The 15,494-nt window shown below is 45.8% G+C and overlaps 1 protein-coding gene across 1 annotated transcript; it reads right to left on the reverse strand.

The window, feature by feature from the left end:
• Positions 1–1,502: 1,502 nt before the first annotated feature.
• LOC123634272 (erythroblast membrane associated protein (Scianna blood group)) lies at positions 1,503–11,939 on the reverse strand. Its single transcript, XM_045545695.1, has 10 exons — positions 11,799–11,939; positions 11,171–11,509; positions 8,373–8,489; positions 7,786–7,818; positions 6,685–6,717; positions 5,610–5,630; positions 4,653–4,673; positions 4,528–4,554; positions 4,408–4,434; positions 1,503–2,350 (listed from the first exon to the last, which is right to left on the reverse strand). Exons 1-10 carry the CDS (start codon positions 11,881–11,883, stop codon positions 1,626–1,628), a joined length of 1,428 nt encoding a protein of 475 aa, XP_045401651.1. The 5' UTR covers positions 11,884–11,939; the 3' UTR covers positions 1,503–1,625.
• Between the last annotated feature and the right edge of the window lie 3,555 nt (positions 11,940–15,494).

The raw sequence follows: 15,494 nt of genomic DNA on the forward strand, positions 1-15,494 counted from the left end.
TCATGTGAGCCAATTCCTTATAACAAATTAATCAATCTCTCTCTCTCTCTACATATATATATGTATATATATATATATATATATATATATATATAAACACACACACACATCTCCTATTGGTTCTGTTTCTTTAGAGGACCCTAATACAGTTAATAACAGAGAGAACTTCTCACAACAGAAAGGTCCAGTTTGTGTTGGGTAGAACTGTATACCCATCTGCACACAGATAGCCAATATCTCCACAAATAGGCCAGATCACATATGTGGTGTAACTTGAAAGTAACTAGGCTTCTTTTTGCAATCCACACCCAAAAATCAGGTTCATTATTTTATCCTCACACGTGGTCTACCAACTTCTTACTTAAAATCAATACTCTCTAACCTAAGAGTCTGTCTGTTACACAAATTGTCAAGTCTTTTGATACAATGGTCTTGTGAGGGGAAAAAGCTTCTACACTGGTGGTGAAAAATGCCACTGCTTCTAGCTGGGCCTCTCCGAATCTCAGGAAGGTATTCAAACAGCACAACAGACTAACTCATCTGCGCTCCCTTTTCAAGGCCACACACAGCTGAGCTCTTTGCAGCTGCGCTTCCCAGCTCCCTGGCTGTGCTCCTGAGGTCTTTTAGAATTACAGCTACTGTGTTTTAAGTTCCTGTATCTGGTTATCATCAATAGGTAGATTAGCTTTTGAAAACACATACAATTAGCTCTGGATGTCACCAAATTACGTTGTAAACAGCATTAAGAAAATAGAAAAGGGCCTTGGCACAGCAGCTCATGCCTGTAATCCTAGCACACTGGGAGGCCAAGATGGGAGGATCACTTGAGGTCAGGAGTTCAAGACCAGCCTGAGCAACAGTGAGATTCCATCTCTACTCAAAATAGAAAAATTAGCCAGGTGTGGTGATGCACGCCTGTAGTCCCAGCTACTTGGGAGGCTGAGGCAGGAGGATCACTTGAGCCCAGGAATTTGAGGTTACAGTGAGCTATGATCCCACCACTGCACTCCAGCCAGGGTGACAGCAAGAAAGACTCTGTCTCAAAAAAAAGAAAAGAAAATAGAAAAGGATGGCATATTTTACTCCTCTGCCTCTCCATCCCCATTCCTGAAGAAAGGATGAAGGGCATGTAATCCAAAAAGTGTTTACTTTTAGAAAGCTGACTTTGGGGGCCAGAGGCCTGAACTGAGAGAGAGAAGAGAGAAAAGCAATCTTTGAGGGGTTAAGTAAGAAGTCAGGGACTAGGGGCCCTAACTCCCAGACAAAAAGCCTAGAGGGCAGGATGAGGCAGAGAGTTCTTCTAAATATCCCCTGGAGTAGAGAACCCCTTCCCCTGAAGCTGTGCGGTATCTGAGGGACACACATTCAGCATGTCCACCTGAACCTAAACTGCTTGTATAGTTTTTAGGAATTCTCCCTCCAGATCGATGGGAACCTCAAGTCCCTTGAAGAAAGGCAGCATTCAGAACTGAGCCCTGGGAGAAAAGTGATACAAAGAGAAACCACAAAAGGGTCAGGATTTGGGTTAAAGAGAGGAGACATTCCAGAATCAGGCGTTGGGCCAGGATACTGAAATCCAGGGCACTGGCCTGGATGGTCACAGGAGCAGGTAACAAGGCACATCCCTAAAAAGAAGGAACCTTGAGCCCCTGAAGGGCTGGGCCAAGGTCAGAGGGCAAAGACAGGGTCATATCCCTGAGAGAGAAAAGCTCCGTGTCCGGAGCGGGTAGTAAGGAAGGGTTCACCTTCAGGGACACATCGCCATTAGCATGGCATTTTTCTTCTGGCTTGGGGACAACCAATTCCTCGGATTTCTGTAGTTCTGAACAAATGACTAGAGGTGCTGTGTTTTTCCCTCCATCGTGAAGACAAGGTTCAAAGAAAGGGCGAAGGGGGCCAGAGAAACTGTCGGTGAAAGTAAAGATGTGGGATTTGTCAGTCACGTTGTAGAAAGAGACGACTCCTGCTTCATAGTCCAGGAAAACCCCAACACACCGGGGAGGCTCTTTAAGGCGAAAGGAGACCTGCGGGGACGTGAGAGCTTCGTACTTATTTCCACCACTCTGTCGCACAAGCCAGTGTCCGTTGGCGGGCGAGGCAGTGACCTTCCCCTTCCTGCCCACTGACTCACTGCACACCCCAAGGATCCATTTGGTCTTGTCTCCCACGTACACCTCCCAGTAGTGACAGCCAGCCGTGAAGTACTCTGCGCCCAGGACACTGACGACGAAATCAAATCTCTCGGGGTTGTCAGGCACAGGCTGCCTTCTGTCTCCAAGCCTCACACATTTCCGGTCCTCAGACAGGATGAGTTTGGGATGTGCCGTGTCCGGGTCTAGGGTCACCACCACTGCAGAGAGCCACAGAGAGGTGAGTTTGGGGAAGGCTAGGTCTTACTGGATCTCTGAGTAGCTTTGGAGGGAAAAATGATCTTTAGGTCTGCAATCACTATTATTGGCCCATTTTAGTTAATGGGTCTCCCCCCCATATCAACTGAACCAAATAATACTGATTTTCAAACAATAGGTCTCCTGGTAGGGTACTAAGTAAAAGAACTTCTTCATCTGTCTGTGAATCTGCCTTAATCTTTGGTCAATCCTACCCGCTAAGGTTTGAGTGTGTCCTCCAAAAGGTCATGTGTTGGAAACTTAATTCCTCAGTGAGGTAGTGTTGGGAGGTAGGGCCTAGTGGGAGGTGTTTGGGTCATGGGGGCTCTGCCTTCACGAAGGGATTAATGCATTCTCTCAGGACTGGGTTGTTCTCTGGAGAGTGGGCCATACTAAAGCAGGTTGCCCTGCTCTGTCCTCTCTCTCTCTGCATGCACTCACTTGCCCTTCCGCTTTTCATGAAGCAGCACGAGGCCCTCACCAGATATAGCCACCTGATCTTGGACCTCCTAGCCTCCAGAACTGTGAGCTAAATAAACCTATTTCCTTTATAAATTGCCCAGTCTTAGGTATTCTGTTATAGCAACAGAAAATGGACTAAGACATTGCCTGTCTGCATTGTTCCAAAGGAATCTAATATATGATAATAAATATGGGCTTTGATGGTAGACCCTGCAGCTACGTAGGATGTTTGAGTCCCAGCTCTGCCACATGCTAGTTACATAGCCCTGGCCTTGTTATTCATCTCTAAGCCTTAGTTTCTTTACCTGTAAAATGGGAGTAACAACAGAACATATGTTGCAGAGCTATCGTGCAGACTTGATGAAATAATGCATGAGATAGTGCCTTGTTGCTACAGTGAGTGCGTGATGCTCATTTTGTTACCTAAAATTATTGCTTATAATTATCATTTTTAAATGTTGTCATAGAGAGGATTCTTCCTTAACACTGAGTGGATTATGGGTGTCACAGTGAGTCTCCCTCCTCCCCCAAATATGGGAAACAGGCTCTTCTTGGAGCGTTAAGTGCATGAAACCATGCTTGGTTGAAGTGGTGGCAGTAAGCAAGGCTGTGAATGTGAGACAGAAGCGTTTGTGAGTTCCCAGAATGCCACCCAAGGTAACCTGGCGCTTTCTCAAGTGGCCAAGTCATTGATTCTGTTGTGCTTTGCCTGAAGGACGATAGTAAGAACGGTAGGGGAATAAAGAGCCTAGAAAATTGACAAGGGTCCCAAAGCAGTGAAAACTATGGATCCCATTGGAACAGCAGCAAAAAATGCAAACTATTTAGGAATAAATTAAAAAGAGACGTGCAAATCTTGTTACAATAAAATTATGAAACCTTTTTCTAGTCTATATTATTGGGGCACCTGCCCAACCCACGCCCTTCTTCTCTGAGAATTTTAGTCACCATCCCCCAAGAAAATTGGTCTGTAGAGAAAGAAAAAAGTGGCACGTGTGTGGAAAGAGGCAGAAGCAGTGGCTATTTATCTGATTGTGGGACAGGAAGGACTTCCCAAACCTGAGAGCATGGAAGAGACTACACAGGAGAAGATTAATGAATTTGACCACATAAAAATGAAACACTCATGCATCAGAAAAATACTATAATTAAAATGCAAATGAAAAATAAGTGGTGACAAAGATGACAAAGAGTTAATATACTTTATCTAGAAAGAATCCTCAAAAGTCAAAAAGTAGCCCAAATAAGACAGGAACAGAGGAGTCACAAAGAAATACAAATAACTGATAAACTTAAGAAAAATCTTAAAAGTCATAGAAAAACCCATAAGAGCAAACCTAATATTTATCCGTGCTCTAAAAGAGAAAAGACTTGCTAAATCTGTCCCCAAAAGAAAGATCACAAAGATTTTTAAAAATCTGATCAACAGATAAACAGATTTGATAATAACAAAAGTAATTACAGTTTGCATTTCAAAGGAATGGAGCACAGTCTAAGGTCACAAAGCCTTAGGAGGACGGGCTCTGAGATGCGGATCTATTGGATTGGTGTAACTTACCAAAATGCAGCTGGGCTCTTCTCCAGCCTGAAAGACACAGAAGGGACTGATTGTTAAAGCACTGGAGAAATCAAGAACTCCCAGAGGGTGGGGGTCAAACACAGAGAAAGTGCATCTCACCTGAGTTTGCTGCAGCTCTTTTCAACTCTATGAGAGAAGAAAGAAGGGGGATGAACTATCACTGGAAATATCAGGACAACAGGAGATAAATCGGTATGGAAGTTATAAGAACGTGGGAAACTTACTCAGTTCACTCTTGAGTTTCTCTAAAGAATAAGAAAGTTTGGCAGATCAGAACAAGGGCTTCTACACTCCCACAGTGCTACAGTCCCATCCCAAATACGTTCCTAGAGCAGATCTTCAATTGCCATACCCCAGAACCTCCCCGTAAGAGTGTCTGCAATGGCAATAGCTCCCAGCTGTGGGCCCTGGTCCTCAGCGCTACTGCAGAGGATCAGCCAGTTCCTGTGTAAGCCCAGCCTTACGCAGACTGAATAAATGAGACATCTCACACCTGTGGGTAATGAATGTAAATGTATCTATGTGAGAGAAGAATAAAATATAAGTTCATTTAAAACTGAGTCTCCAGCTGGGCGAGGTGGCTCATGCCTCTCATCCTAGCACTCTGGGAGACGAAGACAGGAGGATCACTTGAGATCAGAAGTTCGAGACCAGCCTGAGCAAGAGCGAGACCATGTCTCTACTTAAAAAATAAAAATCAATAAAAAATTAAAACTGAATCTCTATTAGATTTTGTTACCCTCTGTATTTTCTCAATGTAACATAAAATAGGTATGTCAAATTCTGCAGGGTTATTTTTTAATGTTTTCATACAAGAAATGGTGGAGAAGCACTGCTCCAGCATATTCAGTTTAATGAGGATCCATCCATCGTGGACCCCACCTAAGGAAATGTCATGCCTGGGTAATAAAGGGACTTCCAGATGGCTTCACCTAAGGGAGGTACATCTCTGCTTGGTAAAACATCTCCCATTCAGAGACTAGACAACAGTTGTGCAGGAAAGAGGAGGAGGACATACTTGAGAAAAGAGGCCATGGAGAGCCAAGAAATCCCCAATCTCCATGGCTTGAATTACCCTTGCCCCCTCTCTCGTGCCCTAGGAAGTGGAACTCAGACACTCATCCTAAAGCAAAAGTGTCAGCAGAAGGAAGTTTGTGCCACAGAGGAGAAGCAGAACTTACTGAGGCCTTTATGGAGTCTTCCTAAAAGCCAGAGAGAGAGAGAGAGAGAAGTGAGTGATCAGATCCTGCCCCTTTGTCCTGGGGCCCTAGAGGGCTCATCACTCCACCCACCCATCCCCAGGAGGAAAAGGAGTGACATTTCTCTCAGTCCCTAATCCAGCACCATGTCCCAGGGGAATCTGATGGTCCTGGTAACACTTTCCCAATGACCCAGCTTGCCCAAGAGTGTGGTTCCTCCTTCCCCTTCCTTTTTGTCTGTCTGGTTTCATTTCCGCTGTCTGTGAATGTTTCAGCGTGTTTGTAACTGCGGTGCATGAGTGCACGCCTTGCTGTCCTTTTATAGCCTATTGATGTGATATCTAATGTATAAAACTAGCTAAAGGCCTCACATGAACTTGTTGATATCACTTCATTATTCTCTACAGTCGCTCCCCTGAAGTTACAAATTTCACAAATTTGGGGACATATGTGTATGCTCCGTATGCTTTGGGGAAGGACTTGTGGCTTCTCTGGAGGGCCGCGTGGCCCACATTTTCCCCTACCTGGCACTGACCCTGCCAGAGAACTGACGTTGTATGTCTGAGTGCACCACCAGGCCCTGTCTAAGCCAGGCAAGTGTTAGGCATTCGACGTTGGAGCAACGAAGCTGAATGTGACATGGCTCCAAGGGAGCGTACGGTTTAGTGTTATGATTTCTACTACTTTGGCTCCATCTACTATGTCTTGTTCTTATACCGAGGCAGGCACTGAATCCTCTCAACAATGTGAGGTGCATGGAGTTATTATTCCTGTTTTACAGAGGTGTGGTCTGGGGCTCAGAGGGACATGAAATTTGCCCAAGGTCATCCAGTTAGTAAGTGGCCAAGAAGGCAGGATTCAAACCCACGTTGGTCTGACCCCTGAGTGGGAAGTCCTCACCATCATTCCACTACACTGTTCCCCTCCACTCATGGGCAGAACAGCCAGAGTGCTGCTGTGTGCACCCCATACTTGCCCCAGCTTGGAGGAGATGAAAGGGGGGAAGAGAAAGAATGTGTTATTTCTTTCCCACCCATTACTCTTTACATATAATTACCTTTCTCTCTTGCATGGTCTGAGAGGAGATTTTCTAGAGGAAAGAAAGGAAAACATCATGAGAGTCTTTGCCATCACCAGGAGGGTCCCTGATTCCTATTGGTCTACCTGCTGCTCTTGGTCCTGTCCACCTCTGTCTGTCTGCACCGCCACTTCCCTGATCCAGTCCCTGATCATGTCTCTCTCCTCTGGATGGCAGAATTGGCAGCCCAAATTGTCCACCACCTCCTGCCTACTGCCTCAGGTCTCTTCTCAACACTGCGGCCAGAGAGAATTTTTCGAAGCACAATTCTGATGGGATAGCCCCATGCATTGCTTTACCACCGCTCTCAGAAGGACTAAAATCCTCACGTGATCAACAAGGCCTCAGGTGGCCCACCCCCTGCCTAACTCCCCAGCCTCATCCCTGCCACCTCTGCCTTCGCTCCTGCACCTTTTCAGCTTCCCCAGTGAGTGCTGTTCTCCCGGACCAGACCGTGCCTCTTTCACAAGCTGTTCTTTTTGCGGTAGATGGTTTTCCAATCCCTCTTCGCCCATGACTTCGCTCATGACTTCAAGTCAAACGTCACATCCCCAAGCTCAAGCTTGGTTGGATCCTCCTGGTTGTAGCCTTCACAGAACTGGGAGCTTTCTTTCGTGGCATTTCTTTAGTATACATTTATGTGTGTAATTATTTAATTCACGTAATCTCCTTGACTAGACTGAAACTTCCTGGAGGGCACAGGCTGTGTCTGCTCTTACTCACCATTGCAGCCCCAGAATCTAGTGTAGTCCAGGGCACTTAGGAGATAATTATCAATTATTTGTTGAGTGAATAAAAGCTTCCCCTACATTCAGTCTACGTGAATAAGAGGACACAGAGTGAGATCACACAATGAGCTCAAAGACAAAAATCACCAAACATACTGGAAGGCACACTGTTACAAGTAAGAGTCAGTAAACACTGGAAGCAACAGATTTAGACACCATCACCACCACCACCATCACCAAGGACAGCAGATGGTGGAATTTTCAGGTATAGAATTTAGATTAGTGGGCACTGGGGGTACAGAAATTAACAAAACAAAGAAACATCTCCCCAACCCCATCCCAGGACACTTACCTACCTCCATCACCTGTTCATAGAGAAGCTTCTCTAAAAGGGAGAAAGAGATGTCAGCTCAGCTTAAGAAGGGCTTTTTCTAACAGGTATAGTTGTCCAAAGATGGCCCAAGCTGCCTCAGTGGGACTGCCTCCTTGTCACTAGGGGTGTGTGACCATTTGAAAGGATTAGAGGGTCTTCAAACCGTCAGATAGGGGGAGGAGTGTTGTATTATGTGATTTTCAAAGTCCTTTACAACCCTTGGTCATTTTTCTGAGGATATTATCCAATGAATATAATTGGATTTCCTGATTAGAAGGCTCTAATTAATATCTTAGTTAATTAGAAGGCCTGCATGGTTGGTTATTTTCTAATTTCTCAAAGAGTAAGAATTCACAGCTCTGCCTAGGGGCCTTTCTGAAGTTTATTGAATTCTCTCTGCAATGTGAGTCCCCAGGGCACAGCTCTACCAGTTTTCTCCCAGCCAACGTGTGGGCCCTCCACCCTCTGGACAAGTGTCATGTCTACACATGCGTCCATCTAGCATTCTCCCAGAGCAGCTGTAGCCCCATCTCCTGCCAGCCTGGGCTCCCTGACCACTTAGTTACCTTTTGATCTTCTTTGCTTCCAGATAAGCCAAAGGCACACCATGATGAGGAGCCCCAGGACAGAAAGGGTCACAATGAGAGCCACTTCTAAGGAGGAGACCCTCTTTGGAGACGGGGCTGAAACAAAAACCACCAATGACCACCTGAGAAGACGTCTGAGAGCTTCTGCCATGCCTCAGGTGGCAGACAGCTCAGGCACGTCCCAACTGTCCCCATCACCTCTAGGGAGAGACCTCCAGCCAACACTGGTGAGGCTCTTTGCTTCTCTTGGTAACTCAAACCCTGGGTGCCATTAAAGATAACTGAGATGGTCATCTCTCAGGAATGGTTTAGATGGTCCTGCCTGAAGACGACAGTTTAAACAAACTTTCTGACCACAATCTCATACTGCCCTATAGTTCAATGGAAAAATACTCCTGGGACTGCAGAGAACTGAAGGTGCTCTCCTCCCTAAACACCTATGGTCTCAGGAGCGCCTGCTCTCCGCCCCCTTCACATCCTCACTGTGCTCTGGAACGGCAGTCAGTGTGACCTCTCTGCCCTGCACCATCAGTAGGGCAAAAAAATTTCTATGATGCTCCAGCAGCAGGCCTAAAGCCTAGGCAGGAAAGAAAGGAGAAAGGAAAGAAGAAATAGAGAAGAAAAAAATGAGCAGAAGTAGTTAAGAGCCAAAGCTGGGTATGTCCTTACTGAACACTGCGTGACCCTAGGCAAGAGACTAAGCCCCTCCCAGGCTGGCTTGGCTCATCGGTAAAATGGGGGTGATGAGTCCCTGTCTTCTTGGGTTTTAGAGAGATCTAAAGAGACCAGTCATGTAAGGCACACGGCACTTAGTGAGGGGCAGTGGCAGTAGTAAGAGAAGAAAGGAGGGGCAGAGAGAGAAAAAAAGGACGGGATTAGCAGAGGTCCATGACTCCTCCCAACCCCAGGCCCCGGGCCCCGGTCTATCTTTCTTGGCTCCACAACCACCCTTCTCTGCCATATGACTCCATGTTTCAAGGGTCTTTAAATGGTTCATAACTTTTGACCCATTCATTCTACTTCCAGAAACACTTTCTAAGAAAATAATCAGAATCACTTTGCAAAATATGTGCAAAGATGTTCGCTACGCCATTAGTTATAATATAAAGAAATATCAGGAAACATCTGATGCCCAGGCATAGGGCTTTGATTAATTTTATTATTCTATAGCCACACAATGAAATACTACACAGCCCTTAAAATCATGTTACTTGTGGACATGAGCAAAAAAAAAAAATGCTCATGACATTAATAAGTGGGAAAAAATCCAGAGTATATATATGTAAACATACACACACTCAGAGATACATACACACAAGAAGGTCTTGAAGGAAATATACCAAAATGTTAGCAGTAGTTCTCTGGAATTTATGAGATTACAGGCCATTTTTCAGTTTCTATAAAATATTCTGTATTTTTTCAAGTTTCCTATAATTGACATGCTTTATTCTTAGAATTTAAAAACTGTAAAAATTCTTTGTAAAATTTCCACTAGAGTAGCAGTTTCCTCTGGAACCACCAGGAGCTTCAAACTTGTTTTCTGCCCCAGCTTTTACCTGCTATGACCATGGCTGCGGTCTTCTCTTGCCCAAGGGCAATGTTGCGGAAGGTGCAGGACACATTCCCCAGCGTGCTGTCCCTGACTCTGCTGGACACTGCCGATTGGAAGAGCCCAACTTTGTCCAGAGAGTGGGCCTGGGACAGGGATGGAAGTACCCTGCCTTGAGGGTCTCTCCACTCGGCCCAAGGCTCTGGGAACCATCCCACCGACCTGCACACCAGCTGGATCCATCCAGCGTCGTAGCCGTTCACGTGGATGTAAGGATCGGAGCCTAGAACTGGAGAGGAGAGACTGGCTGAATCAGCCCACAAACAGATGGGCAGGGCCTCTGCAAAGACGTGGTCCCCACCGGAGCCCTCTTCCTCCCACAGTCTCCTCTGATGAACAGGGGCAGCTGTTCATGGAACTGGAATGTCTGCCCTCCCCCTGCTCCTCCCAATGGGATAAGCCAGTCTCTAGCTTTATCCTCAGACATTGCAAAACCCACCCATAGCAGTAACTGCATCACGTGATTCAGATTCTTTTGGGCACCTCAGTTCCCTTTAAAAAAAAATACTCTTTACCTCAAATGACTCCATGTTTGGAAAGGCTGTCTACCAACTACTACGGTGTTTTAAAGTAATTGATTCATTGCCTCTTTTTGGTGTGTGACTCATATATGACCATCAGCTTGTGACCACGTGGAGCTGGTATCAAGCAAATGCAAAGACAAGGGTTGGGTTGAGTTGGGTTGGGGTTATGATAGACTGTTTTTTCAAATATTGAAGCTAGTTTGAGAAACACTATCTCTACCTTCCTGGGTCTTTAAGTACTAGGAACCCCAGGAGAGGACCCAGTAAGTAAATCCTTGTCACCACTGGGAGGCTGGACCTTGAGGACATTTTCTTAGAGCCATGGTTATGAGTCCCTTGATAACTGAGCAAAGAAAGATGACCCAAACAGGAAAAGCTATTATCGGAACCACCAAGCCCTACAGGCCACCGATTGTATTGTACAGAGTTTTCCAAAGCCGGGGTTCCTTCCTCATCAAAAATGCGTGGGCCAGCGTCACAGCCTGGACTGAGGCCAATGGCCCCAGCTGGGTATACCTGAGCCAGCCCCGCAAGTCGAATCTGCACTGCGGATGAAAGAAAAGTCTAGACATGGAAGGACAAAGTAGGTCCTAAGCTCATCCAGTTGCCTCAGATGACCCTGGGCAGCTCCAACCCATCCTAACCTGCAACCTGCAGGGTCACGGTGTCCTCCCTGCTCAGGTTTCCGATCTGGATCAGACATCGGTAGGGCCCTCGGTCCTCAAGGCGCACGTCGCGGATCTGCAGAGTGACACTTCCCTCTTGGGGGTCTCTCACCAGCGCCGTCCTCCCCTTGTATTCCGGCATCACCTCTTCATCCCAGTCCTTCTTATCCCGGAACACGTGAACGACCTGGGAGCGCTGCGGGTGTGGGGACCGCAGCCACCGCACCTCCTTGGGCTCGGTCACCGGCCAGAGCGAGACGGGGCAGAGCAGCTCGGCTGTGCCCCCCAGCGGGGCCAGGTGGAACTTGCCGGCATCCCCTGTGCGGGGGACAGAGACAGGCGGTCTGGGAGGGAGGGATGCAGGAGAAAGAGCTGGAGAAGGGACGAGGAAGGGCACATCTTGGGGAAGGACAGAGAAAGGAGTGGCGGGGGGAGCGGGGGCGTTGGGCCCCCACAAAAAATAAAAGGAACAAACAAATAGAGAGGGGGTGGGGAGTGGGGAAAGAACGGAACCCAAAAAGAAATAAGGCCTCTGGCCAAGCCTCGTTGCCCTGGGGACGCCATTGTCAGCTGTCCCAGGCAGGGAAAGAGGCTCAGAAACTCCTACCTGACACGGGCACAGGCAGCTGGAGGAAGACGAGAGTGACAAGGCAGCTGGAGAGCCGGGAGCCACAGGAACTTGCCATCTCCATCCCAACTAGGAGGACGACCGAGGGAGACACCAGAAGAGGGCTGATGAGCTTGGTGTGAGGGCGGGTGTGACCCAAGAGCCAGGGCTGAGATGGAGGCTGCACTGCTCCTGCTCTGGAATCACACAGACCCGGTTCCTATCCAAGCTCTGCTACTTACCTCCTGTGACACCGTGACTGAACTTCTCTGAGACTCTGTTTCTTTATCTTTAAAATAGGTATAATAACCATGCCTCCTTGCAGGGTTATGGTGAGGGTTGAAGGAGGTAAGTGCTCGCACAGAGGCTGGCATCCTGGTTAAGTCTATAAATGCCGTGAGTGAGGATGGTGGTGAGGATGAGATGAATGAGGATCCCGGGGTGAGACACTAAGTGTGATTTAGATGGCATAATGAAAAGCCTAGAAGAACAAGAACTTATACCCAGAACTAAGTAAACACCAGAGTACTGGCCCCTTTTTGCATTTGGTGTCCAAGAACAGGCTTGGGAAGTGCCTGTTTCAAGCCAGTCTTCACCCATGTTGTAGCCTGGAGCTCTTCTCTGACAGCCTTTCAAGTTTGGCTGGACAAATAACAAACCAAAGAACCAAAGCAATCAGATCCCTCCCTTTCATCCTGAAGGCACTAATCCTGCAAACTCAGGGTCTGGAGTTAGAAAGACGTGGTTCAAGTCTTAGCTCTGCCCATTTACTAGCTCTGTGTTCCTAGGAAAGTTGCATACCATCTCTGGGCCTCACCTTCTTAATCTATAAAGGGGGACTCTTCTTCACAGGTGAGTGTGAGGGTTCAAGGAAATAATGCATGTATAAAGTGCTGGCCACAAATGCCTGGCAGAACAAGTGCTCAATAAATGTGTAGTTGTTGTTGACAGTTATCCCTGGGAAGTGGAGCCCACTGTGTGCATTAACCACAAGGAGACCCTAAGGGATGTCCTACTGCAAAACTCTTTCCACACCTACTTGCTCCTGCCTGAAATTCCTTTAGCAGGAAACAATCTTTAATGTCACAAATGAGGATAAAGTTTAAAATAGAAACATTCTAGGAAGAGATAACTGTCTCTTAAATTTTCTCCAAGGTTTCAAATCCTTTCCAAATAGGAAACTTTTGTAGAAGTCAGCAGGTCCAGTCCCTGAAGGTCATGGAATAGGACAAAGATGAGACATGGAGGAGGTGTCAAAGGGAGGTTGGGAAACTGAAGATGAACTTAAGAGTTAAACATTATTTTTCTTTTCTTTTCTCTTTTCTTTCTTTCTTTCTTTTCTTTTCTTTTCTTTTTTTTTTTAAATAGAGATATGGTTTTGCTCTGTCACCCAGGCTGGAACTCCCGGGCTCAAGAGATCTGTCCACCTGCCTCCACCCAGCCTCCGGAGTAGCTGAGATTATAGGCGTACACTGCTGCTCACAGCTAATTACTTTTATTTTTTGTAGAATAGGGTCTCACTGTCTGCCAGGCTGGTCTTGAACTCTTGGCCTCAAGTGATCCTTTCACCCCAGCCTCTCAAAGTGCTGGGATAACAGGCTTGAGCCACCACACCCGGCCATTGAACACATTCTTGTTTTGAACACCTAATTCTGTTTTTCTCGTGACAAAAAGCACACTGGTTTAGGGTTGTTTCTGGTTTTGTTTTTTAATCATAATGAATACAACACACCACTCTAATCCCGCAGTGCTGCAAATGACAATGTAACACTGGGTCATTGTGAGATTAGGATTACATTAGGACATTTTGCCTCCATCCCACCCACTTTCCCACAGGTTACCCGCTACTCAGAAACTGGATAAGGGGAAGTTAATAAATGACAAAAGCTCTCTACTTTATCAATTATGGTTGAAGGTGGAAGTAGGCTGGGCCCAGGATCCCTTGGAGTTATCTCCAATCCCCAACCCCCTCAACTTTCTAGTGATTTTCATAACACACCCTGGGTAGATATGCCCAGAGTGACACAGAGCCCCAAGCTGAACCAGGGCTGCCCAAAGTCAAATAAGAGGAGAAGTTTGTGGTCCCACATTCCTAGATTTGGGCAATTTATGAAGTGCTAAGAGGGCAAGCTTTAGAGTCAGCCTGGGTTCAAGGCCTGGCTCTGCCATTTTCTAGTTGATGGGCTTAGGTTAGTTTACTTTTCCAAACTTCCTCTCTCAAAAACATGAAATGAAGTTAATAATAATATCTACCTTGTAGATAAGGTTACAGTGAAGATCAAAGAAATTACATGTAAAATGATTCGCACCAGATACTGGAAATAAAAAGCAAATGAAGTCCTGCTATCATACTGTTACTCTGTGCAATGAGGGCAATTGAGGTGGCTTGAGGCGGGAGTTTCCCTGAAACACATCAGCAAGCTACTGATTAATGGAAAGCGGCTGTAGGAGCAGACTAACCCAGGAGAGGATGGCATCAGAACCAGAGCGTTCACAGAAATAAAACCACATAGCTACGACCAACTGATCTTTGACAAAGCAGACAAAAACATACACTGGGGAAAGGAAGCCCTATTCAGTAAATGGTGCTGGGAATATTAGACAGCCACATTCAGAAGAATGAAACAGGACCCATATCTCTCACCATATACAAAAATTAATTCAAGATGGATTAAAGATTTAAATGTAAGGCATGAAACTATAAAAATTCTAGAAGAAAATGTAGGACAAACTCTTCTAGACATAGGCCTAGGCAAAGAATTTATGACTAACACCCCAACAGCAAATACAGCAGCAACAAAAATAAATAAATGAGACTTTATTAAATTAAAAATCTTCTGCACAGCAAAGGAAATAATCAACAGAGTAAATACACAACTACAGAATGGGAGAAAATATTTGGAAACTATACGTCTGACAAAGGACTAATTTCCAGAATCTACAAAGAACTCAAACAAAACAGCAAGAAAAAAAAAAAACAACCCCATCAAAAAGTGGGCAAAAGACATGAACAGAGTTTTTTCAAAAGAAGATAGACAAATGGTCAAAAAACATGAAAAAATGTTCAATATCACTACTCATCAGGGAAATGCAGATTAAAACCACAACCTTATCCCTGTCAGAATTGCCATTATTTATTTATTTATTTATTTAGAGACAGAGTCTCACTCTGTCACCTAGGCTAGAGTACAGTGGCATCATCATAGCTCACTGCAACCTCAAACTCCGGAGCTCCTGCCTTAGCCTCCTTAGTAGCTGGGACTATAGGCATGTGCCACTACACCTGGCTAATTTTTCTATTTTTTGTACAGACAGGGTCTCGCTCTTGCTCAAGCTGGTCTCGAACTCCTGGCCTCAAGCCATCTTCCTGCCTCCGCCGAGCAAAGTGCTATAGGTGTGAGCCACCATTCCCGACAGATTGGCCATTATTAAAAAGTCAAAAAACAACATGCTGCTGTGGATGCAGAGAAAAAGGTATGCTATACACTCTCGGTGCAACTGCAAACTAGTACAACCTCTATGGAAAACAATAGGGAGATTCTTCAAAGAGCTAAAAATAAACCTACCATTTGACCCAGCAATCCCACTGCTGGGTATCTACCCAAAGGAAATGAAGTCATTTTATCAAAAAGACACTTGCACTCAAATGTTTATTGCACACAATTCACAACTACAAAGATATGGAATCAACCTGAG

The sequence above is a fragment of the Lemur catta genome, chromosome 3 (genome assembly GCF_020740605.2).
Source record: "Lemur catta isolate mLemCat1 chromosome 3, mLemCat1.pri, whole genome shotgun sequence".
Taxonomy (NCBI): Eukaryota; Metazoa; Chordata; class Mammalia; order Primates; family Lemuridae; genus Lemur; species Lemur catta.